This window comes from Monodon monoceros, unplaced genomic scaffold (assembly GCF_005190385.1).
Source record: "Monodon monoceros isolate NGI ecotype Baffin Bay Population unplaced genomic scaffold, NGI_Narwhal_1 Super_Scaffold_6, whole genome shotgun sequence".
NCBI lineage: Eukaryota > Metazoa > Chordata > Mammalia > Artiodactyla > Monodontidae > Monodon > Monodon monoceros.
In genome coordinates, this window is record NW_021703783.1 from 38,114,233 (window position 1) to 38,132,921 (window position 18,689).

The window sequence follows — 18,689 nt, forward strand, 5'->3', positions numbered from 1 at the left end:
TAGTGAGGGAGATATTCATCATATAAATGTCATGATTATGACGAAGACAAGTGCCTCACCAGGGTGGCACATGGTGCTCAAGTATGTTATAGGGGGGCTTGGTCCTCTCTGAGGAAGTGATGGTGAAGCTGAGATCTGAAGGATGAAGATGTGTTAACTGGGAGAAGAGAAAAGTGATGAGCAGCCCAGGTAGAAGGACCAGCATGTGCAAAGGCCCTGGGGGGAAGCAGAGGCAATGCATGGGACAGGAAGTCCCACACAGAACACACTTTTGGTTTTTTTTGTTTTGTTTTTTGCGGTACGCGGGCCTCACTGTTGTGGCCTCTCCCGTTGCGGAGCACAGGCTCCAGACGTGCAGGCCCAGCGGCCATGGCTCACGGGCCTAGCGGCTCCGCGGCATGTAGGATCTTCCCAGACCGGGGCACGAACCCGTGTCCCCTGCATCGGCAGGCGGACTCTCAACCACTGCGCCACCAGGGAAGCCCCACACTTTTGTTTTTTAATCGTAAAATAACATAACAAAAAATTCACCATTCGGACTTCCCTGGTGGCGCAGTGGTTAAGAATCCGCCCACCAAAGCACGGGACGTGGGTTCGAGCCCTGGTCCGGGAAGATCCCACATGTCGCAGAGCACCTAAGCCCGTGTGCCACAACTACTGAGCCTGTGCTCTAGAGCCCACGAGCCACAACTACTGAGCCCGTGTGCCGCAACTACTGAAGCCCACGCGCCTAGAGCCCATGCTCTGCAACAAGAGAAGCCACTGAAATGAGAAACCCGCACACCGCAACGGGAGAGTCGCCCCCGCTCGCTGCAACTAGAGAAAGCCTGCACGCAGCAGCAGCAGCCGCGAAGACCCAACGCAGCCAAAAATAAATTAATTAATTAAAAAAAAATTCACCATTCGACTGTCTCAAAGTGTACAACTGAGTGGCATTTAGTAAATTCAAAATGTTGTGCAACCACCAGTCTCTTGTTCCAGAACATTTCACCGCCCCAAAAGTAAACCCTGTACCCATTAAGCAATCACTCTCCACTCCGCAGCCCCTGGCAACCACTCATCTACTTTCTGTCTCTACAGATTTGCCTATTCCGGACATTCCATATAAATGGAATCACACACTTCGTGATCTTTTGTGCCTGGCTTCTTTCACTCAGCGTAACATGTACAAGTTTCGTCCATGTTGCAGCAGGTATCAGTACTTCATTCCTTGCTATGGCTAAATCATATTCCATTGTATGGATATACTGCATTTTGTTTATCCATTCATCTGTTAATGGCCATTTGGGTCGTTTCCACCTTTTGGCTATTGTGGATCACGTTGCTACGAACATGTGTGTCCAAGTTTCTGTTCGAACACCTGACTCTTCAACTCTTTTGGGTCTAAACCCAGGAGTGGAACTTTGGGGTCATATGGTAACTCTGTGTTTAACTTTTTGAGGAAGAGCACACACTTCTTATTACATTCGTCTGACATGACAAATTCAAGCTGTGGTGGTAAGACAGGGGTGAAAGTAACATGGGAGAGTAAGCACTGTTATTTTCCAATATTGACAGCTTCTTTCCATCTCTTTTCAGGTTGCTTAAAGTGGAGGAGAACAGGCAGAGAGGCGCCGTCTAATTAACTGCCCATACGGTCAGCCCTGCCAAGTCAAGGATCTCGGTCTGTTTTTTCCCTGACGTATCTCAGAGCCTAAAACGCTGCTTGGCACATGACTGGTACTCAATAACTATTTGTTGCATGAATAATTAAATACAGTGAACTGCTTTAACTGCCCTAAAACCCTGAGAAAACAGACATTCATCAGCTAGAACCAAGCATGAGGAGCCCACGTTGCAGCCCAAGGCGGGTGGTTGGGTGAAGAAGGGATTGTCCAGAACCACAAGCCCTCAGCCCCTGGGGAAACCTCAGCTGGTATTTTTGAACACTTGCCATGTGCAGGTACTTTTACATTTGTTTGCCAGGAAGCTTGGAAAGCCTGAGTGGCTTTGGACTCCACAGACAGGCCACCTACGAGGTGGACCCAGAATCCACCCCAGGCCGCTGGACATAAGGTCTTGCTCCCTTGGTGCGCACAGTGGTCCCTCTGTCCCAAGGCCAACGTTCATCCCTGAGCAGGCCCGGGGCTGTGGTCAGCTGGGGGGACTCCCAAGGGTGTCTCAGGATGGCCACAGAGAGCACTCAGTTCTCCCTTCCCCCAGCTGAGGCTGGAGGGAGGAGGGAAGGATGGCAGCAGGGCGTGTGAATTGGAGACTGATATTGAATTGCAGCAAAAGGAGCAGAGGATTAGGTGCCCCACCTGGACCCACCCCGGGAGAATACCAAGACCTGGACCGGCTCTCACGAGAAGCTGGCAGGCCCAGTACCAGGCAGAATCGTGGTTGGATGAGCAGGAGTCATGAGGCAGGTGGCTGGGCCCACGGGCCGGAAGGTACCATTGGTTTGGCTGAGGCCTTCCTCTCCCGGGTCCTCCACCCCCAGGCTGGGCATCCTGCATTCACAGAGTTCTTCTTGAGTTCTGGGGGCAGAGCTGGGGGATCAGAGCCAGGCTGAGATGTTATCCCAGGCCCCTGCCTTCAGGGAGAGCAGGGAGAAGGGGGATAGGAACACACGCAAATACCCAGGATTCTGGGGAGTAGGGTGGAGAAGCTGCCTTGATCGAGTAAGTCTGGGAAGGCTTCCTGGAGGAGGATGAAGGGTGTGGGACTGAGTCGGGATCCAGGAAGATCTGAATTTGAATTATGGCTTAGCTACTTCCTAGCTGTTTGACCTGGGGCAGACAGTTCGTTCTACAAACATTTTTATGAGTGTCTACACCAGGCCAATCACGTATTAAGCATTGGGACTACAAAGATGAATTCGATACAGTTCCTGTTCTCGGAGCTTGACCAAATCATCCTGGACGGCATGATCTGTGATGTCACAGAGGTGAAGCAGAGCATTGTGGGGCGGGGGCAGAGGAAGTGGCAGCAAGCTTAATGTTCTTGAACCTCCCTTACTCTATTCTGTACAATGGGGTTGGTGCCCACTTGCTCACATAGCTGAGATGACTGGTTGAGAGAAGCCGTGTGAGCCTAGCTCGGTGCCTCGCACACTGGATGGGCGGGTCAGTCCTCGAGGAGAGGTATGAGGCTGACAGAGGCCGAGGTCTGGGAGGGACACGAGGGGGTGTGACGCCAGGGTAGGAGGAAGGCAGGCATGACGACGTGCTGGTGGGGAGAGGGGCCCTGCCCAGAGCCCAAACAGGGCCCTGCAGGTCCCCCAATCGCTGGAGCCATGGATGCTGGAGACAGGCACCATGGAGCCAGGGTGGCTTAGCTGCAGCTATTCTGCGTGGGAAGTCAAACAGGTTTGGGTGACCTTTGCAAGCAAGGCACTGCCCACAACACTTTCAGCTCGTTACTACTCCCTAATCTGGCAATGACCCCAGCACGGCCTGTCCCTGGCATTCTCCACTCCTCTCTCTCCCTGTAGGACAGAGACAGCAGCTCTCCCGGGTCTGCTGGCAAACCCTTCCCCCTCTGCCCTCCAGCCCTGCAGGGAGGACCCCCCCCCCCCCCCCAGGGAGGGTGGTACCAAGGCACCCTTGGTTCTTTGGGGCCTCCAGCCTGGCCAGCCTTCCCCTGATGTGCCGGGGGAGGCAGCCGGGGAGTGGGAGGAATTCAGTCAAGGGAGGAGCAGTAGGTTCTCCTCCTGGCTGGTCTCCCCTTCTGCTAGCGCCCACAATGGCTCCCAGATGCCCAGCTATGCAGCAGCTTTATTAACATGCCTGCCGGGCTTCATGCGGCAGAGCTGTATGCAACCCCATTCGTCAGCTTCTCCAGCCCTCATCCTGGTTCGCCAGCTCCTGCCACAGCTTCCCCGGTGTTTGCTCAGCCTTCATCGGACTCCTCCAAGAGCTCGGGAACTCACTACCTCACCAGGCAGGGCTATTATTAGAAAGGTCTCCCTGCCCCTGTGCCCCTTATTCACACCTGATCCTCTTAAATGAGAATACGCTTGTTCCTGACCCCTCCTCACCCCACCAATGCTCTCTTCCCCTTTGAGAAAGCTATTTTCAGCCAGGATCAAAAACAGTGTTTTGCAAACTATGAGTGGCGACCCATTAATGGGCCATGAAATCAGTTGAGTAGTTGTTACCTAAATGAGTTTTTTTAGTGAAATAGAGTAGAGGAATTTAAAACATCACATTTAGGAAATATTGCTTTGTGAAATGTTAGTTTTAGTTATCTGTCTCTTTCTATCTATTGAGATAATGTTTATGGGTTAGGATATAAAATGTATTTCTTCCTGCAGGTCTCAGTTACAAAGGTTTGAAAGTCACTTGCCTGGAGGAAGAGTTAGCCACGAGAAAATGGTGGTGACACCTGTCCCAGGCAGATGGAACAATGCGTATCAGGGCCCCAAAATGAAGGAGCTGGTCTGGCCTTGTCTTACGGGCAGTGGGAGCCGTAGGGTGGTCAGGTAAGGTCCCATCTTCTTCATCTCTGGGTCCCACCGCACGGGCGCGAGGGAAATGGCAGGAAGCTGTCTCTGTGTCTCCCCAGGAGCTTGATCCTGTGACCTTCCTGCCTCTACCTGGGCCTCCGCTGTCAGGACTGCTTGGCCTTTGAGGACGAAGTCTGCCAACCATGGGGGCAAAAGCCTGAATTTCTGAATCAGACAGATATGTATTTATAGCTTGTCTCAGCTCTTTACCAGCCTTGCGATCTCAGGCAACTTTCATAACCTCTCTGTGCCTCAGTTTCCTCCAGTGTTAAATGAGGCTAAGAAGACTCATCCCCAAAAGTCCTTGTGAGAATTTAGTTTGAAACCCAGACGTTCCCAGGCCTTCAGTCCTCTGGGTTCCCTCTTTGCTTTCACATAGAATAGGGTTGTCATATTTAGCAAATAAAAATACAGGATACCCAGTTAGATTTCAATTTTAGATAATGAGTAATTTTTCAATATGAGTGTGCTCCAAATATCGCTTTGAATATACTTACGCTAAACAATTTGTTATTTCTCTGAAATTCAAATGTACCTGGGCATCCTGCGTTTTATCTGGCAACCCGACATAGAAATCCAAAGGTTCGCATTCCATCCCAGAACTGCGTGGATCTGACACCCTACAATACTTTTCAGGCTTCCTGAAGGGGGCAGAGCCGCAGTCTCCCAACCCCTCCTGCCAGCTGCTGCCTGGGGTTGCTCGTTTCACTCTGTCCCACTTCGCCCGACTGCAGATCTGCCCTGTCCCTTCTCCCTCCTTCCCCAGAGTTCCAGCCTCATGGGCTGGGGTGTGTGACCCACTTTTACCGACCTCGTGGGGAGAATGGAGGGCACTTGCAGCTCGGCTCAGAGCAGGAAAAACACCTCACGTCATCTGTCAGACAGCACTGGTCCTGAATTCTGTCACTGTGCTCCCACATGGGGCACCCTCACTGGCCCAGCTCCCCACAGACACCCTCCTCCTACCTCTGCTTTTCCAGAGTCTAAGCCCCCTCCTTCAAGCCACCAGCAAACAACACACAAATCACCACTTCTTTAGTATACAGAGTCCTTTAGCCTTCTTTCTCATTTCTTTCCTATCTTGATTATTTCACAGGGTGGGTATGAGGTAGGGATTCACTTTCACAACTAAAAAGTCCTCTTAGAGTCAGACTCCTGAGACTTCCCTGGCGGTCAAGTGGTTAGGACTGGGTGCTTCCACTGCAGGGGACACGGGTTCAATCCCTGGTCCGGGAAGATCTCACATGCCGTGGAGCAACTAAGCCCGTGGGCCACAACTACTGAGCCCGCGCTCTAGAGCCCACAAACCACAACTACTGAGCCTGCGCATTGCAATTACTGAAGCCCACGAGCCTAGAGACTGGGCTCCGCAACAAGAGAAGCCACCACAATGAGAAGCCCGCGCACCGCAATGAAGAGTAGCCCCCGCTCGCCACAACAAGAGAAAAGCCCACGCGCAGCAATGAAGACCCAACGCAGCCCCCCAAAAAAAAAAAAAAAAAAAAAAAAAAAAAATTTAGCTCATAGGATTCCTGTGAAGATTAAGAGCATTAATACATGTAGGAATGTCTAAAGCAGTTCATGAGAGAGTGAGCACTAAATGAGCATTTAATATTATAAGTGCTATATTTCATCAGTTCTAAGGTGTACCTTTTCCCCTCATTCTAACGTCTTAACAATCATGGTGTCTTAACAGCAGCTGGGAGCAGTTGTCATTACCTGTGCATACTTAAACTTGGTCCGGTGAGTTTCATGCCTTCTCATTCCTACATCTGTTCTGTTTAATTGCTACTTAAAATGTCTTCAAAAAGTTACACTGTGGTTTAGCAGTTAAAGTTATTTTGCGTACAGAAGGACTTGGAAACAGAGCAGCCTGGCAAGAATTTGACATTAGTGAAGCAAATAGTTCTCACTGAAGAATGACCGCAAGTCTGTCTTTTCTTGTAAAACAACTGCCAAGTGTTTCATGGAACCTAAGAAAGGAAGAGTCCCACAAGCAGATGAAATTGTTATGTTTTACTACTGAGAAAAGTGCAAGATGATTGCCAGTCACATATGAAGCAAGAAAACGCCTGCAGAAGCTTACAGAAGGAGTATCAGAGGCTTGGAAAGAAATTCTGGAAACATAGCAAACAATCTTATAAGAAATGGTGGATCACTACACTGCAGAGAGGGCACAGAGGGTGATACTGTGTAGAGAGATATCAAGGACTCGACTCGGAATCGAAAAGGGATTTAGGAAAGTCGGACTCTGAATGTGAAGAAATTTTGGAACTATTTTAGCCAATTTGTTTTGCTTATAATTTCCTTTTTTTATGTGTGCATGAGTGACTTTTGACTAAAAGCTGATATCTACATAAATCCAAAAGACTTCTTTCAATATGTACAAAAACTGGGAAGAAAGAATTTTGGGGGCTGTTTTCCTCCACTGACTTTTAAAAATTATCTTTAACATAACATAAAACCTACCATCCTAACCATCTGTAAGTGCACAGTTCAGTGGTGTCAGGCACATTCACAGCGCTGTTCAACCATCATCTCACCATCCATCTCCTAGAAAGCATGTTTGTCACACTCCGTTATTAGTACATCACGCAGTTGATGGCACCTTGTTCCTCATAAGACACTGTGTCATGGTCACTGTAAACAAAATGCAACCTTCCCCCGGGGGAGCTCCTCGCCAGCCAGGAACCACAGCTGGAACCCTCCGGCTTCTCAGGAACACCTTCCACCCCGGCTCAAAGGTAAAGCACAGGGGACTGCCCTGGTGGTGCGGTGGTTAAGAATCCACCGGCCAGGGCTTGCCTGGTGGCGCAGTGGTTGAGAGTCCGTCTGCCGATGCAGGGGACACGGGTTCGTGCCCCGGTCCGGGAAGATCCCATATGCCGCGAAGCGGCCATGGCCGCTGAGCCTGCGCATCCGGAGCCTGTGCTCTGCAACGGGAGAGGCCACAGCAGTGAGAGGCCCGCGTACCGCAAAAAAAAAAAAAAAAGAAAAGAATCCACCGGCCAATGCAGGAGACACGGTTTCGAGCCCTGGTCCGGGAAGATCCCACATGCTGCGGAGCAACTAAGTCCGTGCGTCACAACTACTGAGCCTGCGCTCTAGAGCCCACGAGCCACAATTACGGAGCCCGCGTGCCACAACTACTGAAACCCACGCGCCTAGAGCCCGTGCTCCGCAACAAGAGAAGCCACCACAATGAGAAGCCTGCGCACCGCAACGAAGAGTAGCCCCCGTTTGCCGCAAATAGACAAAGCCTGCGTGCAGCAACGAAGACCCGACGCAGCCATAAATAAATAAATAAGGAAAAGCACAGCCCAAGTAGGGGCCCAGTCATGGTTGGTGCCCTCCCCTCCTTCCACACTTGGGTCCAGACCAGAAAGTGGGCAAGTCACAATCTCTCTGGCCTTCATGCTGTAATCTGTAAAGTGGGATCCATAGGCTAGATGACCTCTAAGATCCTGCTGGGTTCTAAATGTATGACCATGTGACTGAATGACCAACATACACATACACAAATTTGGGCTGGGGGTTAATGGGCTACAGAGAGAAGTCATGACACCGCTTTTGGGTATATCGGGAGGTAAGAGATTTTACACTTGACCAGGTTAGGGGAGATCCTGCCCAGAATCAAGGGTCAGTGGGCCACTTTCTCTCTCAAGATCATGAACACTTTGACCAAAGAGGAAAGACAAGAAAGGCTGTGTGGCCCATCCAAGGGCACACAGCAACACAAGGGGCTCCACTCTTCAGTCTCCAGTCACTCTCAGATTTCCATTCCTGGGACTGTGACTTGCCCAGGGACCTGCTGGACAGGAGATAGAGCAGGGCCCAGAGCCGGTCCTCTTAGTCACACTCTGAGCTTGACCCTGCCTTTTGGTCCCAGGAGAGGGAGCAGGGCTGGCGGGATTAGAGAAGTGCGATGGAATGGGGCGGGGGGGACTCCCAGACCTAAATGTCTCTAGACCTTGGGCCAGAGTGGCATTAATGGCAGGAGGTGGCATTGCCCAGATGCTGAGCTGAGTGGGCTCCGAGGCCGGAGGGTTGCTTATTGCAGCCTCCCTGAGCCTGCACAGCTCACTGCCCCACAGAAAATGTCCTCCCCCTGTGGCCTGGGTGGGTCTGAGCTCCAGGGTGTGCCTAGAGCCTGTCACAGCTTCTGGGGCCCTGACATGTGAGTTTGGGGAGTCGTGGTCTCCACCTCAGAGTATTAATAATGTTATTAATAACAGATGATACCAACTGATAGCTTGCTGTGGGCCAGGCGCAGCTCTGAGCACTTTCTATGCATGAATTCATTTACTCCAAACCCTAAGCCCATGTACGTTTATTATCCCTTTTAAATCACAGAGATGGACCACGGAATGGAAGCCCACAGCTTGCTTAGTTGACCCCAGGTTGACTCCATCACCCAAGGCCAGGGTCCCAATGCCTCTGAAATCACCCCCTGCCTCCAGGCTATGGGAACTACTATTTGGCTGGGGTTTCAGGGAGCGAGTGAAGCTTAATGACTTATGGGTGACTGACTGCAAGAAAGCAAGCACAGAAGATACACAAAACATTTGTGCCTTGGAAGGTTCACATCACATCAACCAGTTATTTTCCACTCCCTGCAAGAAAGAATAATTGGAGGTCAGACAGCAGGAAGAATTTCCCAATCACCAGAAGGGGTAGCATTGACAATGGTCTCATGGTCAGTTTTGTAAGGTGTTGCCCCTGCCTTGGCCAACAGTTTGAATCAGAGAGAGGGGTTTGGCGGTGCAATCCCCTAGAGAATCCCCCTAAGATGGGGGCGGTGGGGGCAGGGGAGGCCCTGGGGCAGCAGCCATGGGGTAACCAAGGGAACAAACACGGAAAACTAGGGGACGTCAGTCCTTATCTGGAGCTCATTAATGGGGAACATTATTCAGCTGTGAAGTCCAAGATGGGGTGATAGGCATGCTGCAGGCAGGGGTGGGGGGGGGCAGGAGGCAGCCATCGGGGAGAAGAGGTATTGGCCCAAAGTCCACCTCCATCTCACGTGTCCAAAACCAGGCTGGAAAAACCCTATAAATGCCCATGACCAGCCTCCCCAGAGACCCTGAGAGAGAAAGACGGAGAGAGAGAGAGAGCCGCAAGCTTCCCGTCCCTGAGACCACTGGGCTAGTCCACAGAAGTCTCCACAGCATGTGGGAACTCCGGTCCATAGCCTTCTCCAGGGCGGTGTTTGCAGAGTTCCTGGCCACACTCCTCTTCGTCTTCTTTGGCCTCGGCTCAGCCCTCAACTGGCCACAGGCCTTGCCCTCTGTACTGCAGATTGCCATGGCCTTTGGCCTGGCTATCGGTACCCTGGTGCAGGCTCTGGGTCACGTCAGCGGGGCCCACATCAACCCTGCCGTGACCGTGGCCTGCCTGGTGGGCTGCCATGTCTCCTTTCTCCGAGCTGCCTTCTATGTGGCTGCCCAGCTGCTGGGGGCCGTGGCCGGGGCCGCCCTGCTCTCTGAGATCACACCACCAGACATCCGGGGGGACCTGGCAGTCAATGCTGTGAGTAGCCAGAACTTTGTCCTTTCCACAGGGGCAGATCCGGGGGAGTCTCTTATAAAGGATGAGAGGGGAGGGACCAGATCTGGGTGAGGGTCTGGGTGGGGAGAGAGAGAGAGAGAGAGACAGAAAGAGAGGGAGGGTGGCCGTATGGGGGAGGGGCAGAAATTCGAGAGCCAGGAACACAGCTGCCATAGGAGAGTCAGGGTAGAGGGAACAGTAATGTCAGAGCAGAGGCTGGAATACACACGGGTCTACTGTACTTTCTGTCCTGAGCCTCTTGGAGGAAGAGCAGCATCAAGGTTTCTGTTGACTTGGTACCTGCATTACAGGGAGGGCTGCGCTAGGACTCAGCAGAGGACAGGGTCCCAGAGCAGACATGCTTTACGAGCTGGGAGGAACCTCAGAGGGCTAGTGCCCAGCATCTTCTCGAGGGAAGAAGACCCAGCATTTCTTCAGCATCTACTGTGTGCAGGCCTCACAGCAGGGGCTCCTCATGAGCCACAGCTTGATACCTCACACCAGCCTGAGAGGCAGGGATGAGAAGATCCAGTTCTTAAGGTCACGGAAGCTGAGGCTCAAAAAGGGGAAGTACCAGAGCCAGCCTTCAAACCCAGGCTTGACTGCAAAACCCAGGATCTTTCCACCCCACCAACGTCCCCTCCCTGAGCCACCACCTAAGCCTTGTTTTGCAAACAAGGAAACTGAGGCTCAGAGAAGGGAAGCGACAGTCTAAAAGTCCTACAGTTTGTCAATACCAGAATAGGCACCGGAACCCAGGACAAAGCTAAAGGGGCAAGGTCTCTCCAGACCTCAGAGAAGGTCCCCAGAGCCCATGAGCTAACTGCTGATTCCATGCACAGTGGCTAATCGGGAGCCTTGGGCACTTTGGGAGCTGAGGGTGACGCCGCAGCCCCTTCCCCCTCCCAACCCTCCCCCTCTCCCGGGTCTGTGAAAGGCCTGGGCATCTGAGGGCATGGGTGGGAAGGGACAGTCTTCCCTTCCCTTCCCTCAACACAGCTTTTGCTCCATCCCCCATCCCAAGCCAAGAAAGGCAAGTGCCTCTTTTGCGCCTCAGTCTCCTGCATTTCTTGGCCTTCTCTATCCCTGGGCCACTGGGTAAGAGCTCTGATGTCTCTGAAGGGTCCTGCACAGTCTCTGTGGCCATCCCCTCCTCGGCACAGGTGGCCTTCCTCATGCAAGGGGCAGGGGTATCCCAACTGGAGAACTCGTCTCTTCTTCAAAATGGAAAATATCATTAGGCTGGGGGCTCAAGGTGGAGAAAAGGCGAGAGTGGCCATGGTGGTGAACAGACTGAGAAATCTGACCATTTCCATTGAGAATGAAATTAGTTCAGTCTGCAGCAAGATGAGGTATAGTTAGACTGAGAGAGGAACTTCCTGAGAGCATGGCCAAGAAAGTCTCAAGAATGTGTGGTTGGGGAACCTCCTCTAATAGCAGGGCAATGGGAATGCTAAGGGGCCATGAGGACATGGCCTCCTGCTCTCCCATCATCTCACAGTTGACTAGGGCCCTCAGAAGAGAGGGGTCTGAGGAGGCCCCCCCCAAGTTACTGCTCAGCACTTACCATCTTGAGGGACTGGGGAGAACCTTCCTGGCTGGAATGGGGCAGCAGCGGGACTGACTTGTCCTGAGGCTAGTGAGAGCTAGTTGACCCCCATGGGTGTCCCAAGTGTCCTGTGAGGTCACTGGAAAAGCCAGTCTGTCCACCAAGAAGTTACCATTGATGCACATCTGCTTCGTGCTAGGCCAGATTTCATCTCATTCTAGGTACAACACTGTAAGGTGAATTCTGTGATTCTCCACCCTGAGTGGTAAACTGAGGTTCAGCATTTAATTGGCTCAAATCACAGAACCAGTGTCAGCACCTGGAAGTGGACCCAGAGCTGTCTGACACCAAACCCACATCCACAGTGTTTCCCTTAGATCCACTGTTTACCAGTGGGAATGGAGCTGGGGTTCTGCCCTTGTCATTTCTGATTCTCAGACAGTCCTCCAGGATCCATTCTATTATCCCAATTTTACAGAAAGACAAACTGAGGCTGAAATAAGTAGGGCCCCACAGCAAGTCAAAAGCTCCAAAGTGTCTGCCTTCAAAGCTCTTCACTGCCGCCCACTATAGGCTCTGACATTGGAAGACCTGGAGGGCAGGGGGGAATGGGGGGTGGTTGAAGTTAGACTCTAGAGAGACCCAAGGGTGCCAGCTTGAGGGCTAGGACCCGGGGCTGGGGTTCAGGGCCTGGAGAAGGATCGTGGGAGCTCAGAACTATCACAGCTCCGCCCAGTGCAGTGCCCAGAGAGGGCAGGAGGTAGGGCATAAGATGACAAAGCCCAGAAAGAAATCCAGCACTGGGTGGATGAAATCACCTCTTTGCTCAGCCCCAAGTTCTCTTGTTACCCAACGCAAGGTGTGCTGGGACCATGGGCACCCTACATGGGGTGAGGAGGCACCAAAGTACAGGGCTCCAGCACCCCAACCTCAACCTCTGGAGGATGTGCAGGGAGCCAATCCACAGGGCAAAATTGAGGCCTGAAATGCAGTATGGAACAGGCAAGGTCAAAGGGAACAGGCAAAGGTTAGAGGAAAGAGTTGCACAATGCAGTCACAGAGGGAAGGGGCACACTAGCGCCATCCCCAGAGCCAAGTCCCTAGATCCTGTTCCTGGGAGCCCCTTGACCACAGGAGGAAAGACCGCAGGCCTCTCGTTACACCAGTATCTTATGGCTTAAATAGAGAGGAAGGTCTTCCTATTACCTGGCCTAAAGCTTCCTGCTGCAATCAAAACCTCTTCCCTCCTTGTTCTTCAGGAAGCAGAAATTATGGATCTCAGCATCCTTTTCCTTTCACATTGCAGGCACACAACCCCAGCTCCCAAATCTAATGGGATATGGAGTCAGTTTCCCTACCTCTGGCCTGGGGACCGCAATCAGTTGTAGGGTCCATCCCCCTGCCTTTGTGCCATGGCCCAGGAAGAAGCCATCAGTAGTTTGGACTAAGGTGGCTGGTGAGCCCTGATGTTCTGGATTGCTGCCCGGAAGCCTATCCGGAGCTTTGACTGCAGGTGGGCAGGAAGATGGCCCCAGTGTGGGGAGCATGCTCAGTGTGTCCCCCCACCCCCTCTCTGTCCCCAGCTCAGCAACAACTCGACAGCTGGCCAGGCCGTTACTGTGGAGCTTTTCCTGACCCTGCAGCTGGTGCTCTGCATCTTCGCCTCCACGGATGAGCGCCGTGGAGACAACCTGGGTACCCCCGCCCTCTCCATTGGTTTCTCTGTGGTCCTGGGCCACCTCCTCGGGGTAGGTCATGGCCACTGGTTCCAGCCTCCCTGGAGGGACAGACACACAGACCTACTGCAAGGAAACAGACACACAGACCACTCTAGAGACGGATACACAGAATGCCCAAAAGTGAGAGCCACAAAGACCCCAGAGGGACAGATACACAGAACTCCCAAGAGGGAAAGACACATGGACACACCCCAGAGGGTTTGACTCCCATATACCACAAAGGGACAGATATCACTCCAGCTTCAAATGAATAGCGAGCCCTGTAAATATAACATGAACTCCATTGTCCATCGCATGGATTCCCTTTAGGCTGAGGTCAAGGACTGGCGAGAAGCACAGAGACTCCCCCCCGCCCCTTCCTCACCTCCGTCCCCTCTCTGACCCCTGCCTCCCATTGCAGATCCATTACACTGGCTGCTCCATGAATCCTGCCCGCTCTCTGGCTCCAGCAGTGGTCACTGGCAAGTTTGACAACCACTGGGTAATGGCTGAAACCTCCCTGCCTTCCCCTCTCCCAGAAACCCATCTGGCTGGAAGAGCTTGGGGTGGGATCAGCAAACCCTCCACAGTCCTCCTCTTGGGGCCCCCGTGGAGTCTTGGGTCCACCCTTCAGGTCTGACGCCAAAGACTCTGTTTCCACATCTGTAAATGAGGATAAGAGCAGTTGTTGCTTTGGCTTTTTGTAAAGATTAAGCGAGGTAACTGGTGTAAAACAGATGACGCAGTGCCTTAGAACTCGATAAATGGCAATATTTATACTACATAACACATTTCTATTATTTAGCACTTATCTAGTACTTAGTATGTGCCAGGACTTCTTCTAAGTGCTTTGCAAATATTGACTCATTTAGTTTTGCACAAGAACTCCAGAAATTACATCTTATTATAGCGAGGAAACAGGCACAGAGAGGGTAAGTAACTTGACCAAGTTCACCCGGGCAGTCGGCTCCAATTCGCACCATTAGCCCCAATTAACAAGTTTTCCCAATTGCTCACTAGTCGTTGATAACTACATGCATACGCGTTTGATTACCTTCACCGCGTGAGGCTCCCTTTCAACGGGAAGGGGGAGAGGAGCACTCGCGCGAGCCGCCCTCTCGCTCGCCCCCAGGTCTTCTGGGTCGGACCCTTGGTCGGCGCCATCCTGGCCTCCCTCCTCTACAACTACATCCTGTTCCCGCCCGCCAAGAGCCTGTCGGAGCGCCTGGCCGTGCTGAAGGGGCTGGAGCCCGACACTGACTGGGAGGAACGCGAGGTGCGGCGGCGGCAGTCGGTGGAGCTGCACTCGCCGCAGAGCCTGCCTCGGGGCAGCAAGGCCTGAGCGCCTGGGCCGGGCTCGAGGGAGCTCGGGGGAGCGCCCGCCAGCCCCGCCGGAGTCCCTCTCCCCAGGTGCAAAGCCGGCCCCCAGTGCAGAGTAGCTGCTTCCAGGACGTGCCGAGGCCAGGGCGGGGATAGCGGTGAGCGTGGCAGATCCCTTGCCTTGAGGCTGCGGGCAGCGAGTAGTCGAGTAGTCGACCCCGTGGCGCCTTGCAGGGAGCTGGGGACTTGGGCACCGAGCTGGGGAGGAAGGGCAGAGGAAGGCTCTGGAGAGCCTGCGCAGTGTACTGGGTGGGCTGCGGGGGACGGGGTCTGGGAATGGGGCATGAGGTTTTGAGCGTTCATCCCCCAGTGCCCCTCTGTCCCCAGGTGCAGGGTTGTTCATGCTCCTGAGTGTAAGCAGGTGTGCCTGTGGTGATGCAAGTGTGCAATGGCTGGCCACCTCTTACTCCCCTCTTGACCCCTCCCTCCCCCACCTGCAATAAATCCACTTCCTCTGCAGTGGATGAGTCCTTCCGGCCATTCATCCCCAGGAGCTCTAAGTGTGCTTCCCAGATGAAGGGAAGAGGAGGGTATGGAGGCCACTTTGAGAGAGCTGAAGGGGGGCACTGATATCCACCCCCTACCCTGCCCCTTCTGGAAAATTTCCCCAAGCGGCAGCACTGGGTCCTAAGACTTGCCAGGACCCATTGCTAGACGTAGTGAGGTATCAACCAGGGAACGTCTCCCGAAGTGGCCTTCGGCCGTGGCAGGGGCGGGGGGCGGGAGGTGGGGGGGGTGGCCAAGGACCTCCTTCCTGCCCTAAGAGGGGACCTCGCCCAGGGAGGCTCGCCCAGGGAGGAAGCAGGCATGTGCGTGTGTGCCTGCCGCACAAGTGTACATGCGTGCGACCTCATCTCCAGGGGGGGCTCCAGACTCCGAGATTAGCCTCCCACTGTGGCAAAGAAAACAAAAGGCCTTTGTAGGCCCCTGGCCTTTGTCTTGGGAGAGGGGGAGATTTGAAACTAGACACTTCTTGAAAGGAGACACTCAGTTTCACAAGTGAGTCCTCTCGCCCAGCACACACCTATGGCTGGCTGGGCAAGGCACTCAGGCACGCAACCACAGGCACCAGGCAACACACCTCCATCACCCATCTCACCGCCAGCCCCCCTCCCCAGGCAGCGCTCTTCTTCCTCTCTCTCCCTTCCACCCCCCAGCCCTGGTGCTCCCTCCCTTCTGGCTCCCACCAGAGCATCACTGTGCAGAGAGCACCCTAGTGCTCTCAGGACCAAAGAAGGGAGATGACTTGTCCAGGCAGAGGCAGGACTATGTCTAGAGCTGGGCTTCTAAATTTCCAGGCCAATGCAATGGTTCTCAAATGAGATTAACTAGGATTAAGTGAGATGATGCATGTAAAGATGCTGTGTGAACTGTATTCCTCATACCATTATCATGCATTATTGGGATCATTTCATTATTTCTGATTCCTGGGGGGAGAATGCAGAAGGGGCCTGACCTTTGGCCTCCTTTATATCCTTTAGTTGGTGGTCAAAGCAAAGGAGAGCCCTGGGGCCCCAAGGTGCAGGCAGGAGATGGGTTTGGGGCTGGCCCCATCTGGTCCAGCCCCTTAACCTCTCCCAACCCTGAGCACACACTGGCTGTTCTCCCCTCCCCTCTCCCCACCACCCAGACCGTCCATTCTACCCTCCCTCTCCAGCCTGCTGCATAGCTAACCTAAGAATCACACCTTGAGCCCCCTTCTCTATGCTCTGTTGCCTCCATGCTTTCAAGGGTTTTATCTGTGTCTGTCCCACACTGCACCAAGCACCACTGTGCACAAGTTTCCAGCCCCTTTGGGCCCTCCACTCCCTTCAGAGACTGACTGTGTATGAGGAGCACATCTCTGTAATTATGCCCACTACCTCCTCCATGCTCTTGTCTGTCTTCCTTGACCAAACCTCCCTTCGGGTTAGAAGGTCATAGGTGCTATGGAGATGATTCTCCCAATCCCCGACAGCTGATGGCAGTCGCTTAGCCTCACTACCGGGGGAGGCGTTGAGTCAGAGACCAAAGCGACTTCTGGGGCTGTACTCCTGGCAGTTGAGTGTCTTTGCTCTGGAAGTTCAAGGGCAGCACGGCACTGAGCTGTGAGCCAAGCCTGGATGTGTCTCAGGTATTTCATCCTCACCTCACCTCTACCCAACAGATCCCTCTAGATGTTGCCAAGAATTTCTCTCTAGTCTGTTCTTCTTCCAAGATTGCATCTTCCCCCCAAACTAAATGTGAGATCCCCACCACTTCCAGCCCCGATTGCCCAGTTTGGGGCCACTGAGGTCAGAGGTCAAAGCAGGATTCAAGTGATGGGGGTGGAAGGGAACTGACACCTATTAAGCATCTCTTGTGTCCCAATTTCTGTGCTGGGTGCTTTACCTGCGTTAGCTCATCTAATCCTCCTAAAACTTCAGGCAGGTTAGGGAAGGACAGCAGCCAGCAGTCATGCTGGGTTTTACTTTTTCCAAAGCACTCCCTTATCATCTCCTGTAATTATCTCCCAATCCCTTGAGACAGGGCAAGCAAATACTGTCCTTCCCATTTTAGGCTGAGGCTAAAAGACTGGCCTAAAGTTACACAGCTGTATATAGAGCTAAGACTTGAACTCAGGACTTCTTATGCAAAATCTCATGATCTTTCCACTCAGAAGTCAGACGAGACGAGGTCTGTACCGAGGCCAATCCTAGGCCCCTCCTGGGAGCCCCTGGCAGAAACCAGCGCACACAACCCAGCCTGTCCAGCCCAGCCTGCTACCTTGTGGTAGACATGGGGCCTTGGGGAGGGCCGTGGTCAGGGAGGGAGAAAATGACAAAGGCACGAGCTGGTTTCTGCCCTTGAAGAGCACCCAGTGTGGAGGAGGGTGGATGTCAAACACACGCCAAACCAGACAGAGGCAGGGAAGCATGGAGGCAGATGAACAGACCTTCAGGTCCCCAAGCTGGAGACTGAGAGGATTCTGAGCTGAGGGCAGGAGTGGCTGACCATGGGGTCCCAGCTGCCTCCACCTCCACGCTCCCACTTTGTGCCAGATGACTTTGCACCTGCACATGTTGCTTCCATATTGTTTTGTATCTTTTAAGCTGTGATTCTGTATCTAGGCAGTGCCTCCCAGCTAGACTGTGAACCCGTTGGGGGCAGGGCTCCTTCCGTTTTTTGGATGGCACCCTCCTATCTTCCCTCCGCACACAGTAAACACTCAATAAATGCTCATTTGTCAATAAATGCTGTTTCTTTCACAACTTAGAAACGGTCCGTGCAGTCCAAGGTGCCAGAAGACAGACTGGGGTCTGTGGCATGTCATGAGCTTCCCAGAGCTGCTGCTAGGGATGGTGCAGAGGGGATTTCAGTGCTGAATCAGCTCAGCTAGGAGAACTCTGGTGGCCAGTTCCCCCTGTCAGCCTGGCCAAAATGTGCATGCTGGGCTCTGTCACCCAGGTGGCACCACAGGGAGGCCACCAGGACATGGGCCGGCTGTGGGTCCTCCAGAGAGAGCGAAGGACAGCCCCTTTCGGTGCCCTCGTGCTGGCTGTAGCACCATGTTGGGAAGTCAGGGCAGGGACCCTAGGGTCTAGGACAATGCCTAACACTCAACATGTCCAAAACTGGCCTTCTGCTCGTCTCCCCAAACCTGCTTCTGCCACAGTCCTCCCCATCCCAACTGATGGCAACTCCATCTCTCCAACTGCTCCGGCCAAAAGGCTTGAGTCATCTTTGACTCCTTCTCACACCCAGCCCTGACTCCACCAGGGAGCCCTGTCAGTTCTACCTCCAAGGGATCCAGATCCCATCGCTCTCACCTTCAGCACCTGCACTCAGCGCCAGGCCACGCCTCCCCGCTTCCATTCCTGCCCCTCCCATCTCTTCTCTATACATCAACAGAGGCGTTTGTGTTAAAACTCTGTCAGCCCGTGCTAGTCCCCGCGCAGTGACTCCCTCGCTCTTTCGAGTGAAGCCTGCGGTCCTTCAGGTGACACACAAGGTCTGCCCACTGCTGCCACTCTCCGCCCTCCCTTTC

At 53.3% G+C, this 18,689-nt stretch overlaps 1 protein-coding gene across 2 annotated transcripts; it reads left to right on the forward strand.

The window, feature by feature from the left end:
• The first annotated feature begins 9,574 nt into the window (after positions 1–9,574).
• On the forward strand, positions 9,575–17,885 carry AQP2 (aquaporin 2). 2 transcript variants are annotated; one of them, XM_029205562.1, is made up of 4 exons: positions 9,575–10,018; positions 13,169–13,333; positions 13,725–13,805; positions 14,436–15,142. In XM_029205562.1, the coding sequence occupies exons 1-4, from the start codon at positions 9,659–9,661 to the stop codon at positions 14,643–14,645; spliced, it is 816 nt and encodes a 271-aa protein (XP_029061395.1). In that variant the 5' UTR covers positions 9,575–9,658; the 3' UTR covers positions 14,646–15,142. The 2 variants fall into 2 exon arrangements, with proteins under 2 accessions (XP_029061395.1, XP_029061396.1); XM_029205563.1 differs by having other exon boundaries at positions 9,583–10,018; positions 13,725–13,785; positions 14,436–17,885.
• Positions 17,886–18,689: the final 804 nt, after the last annotated feature.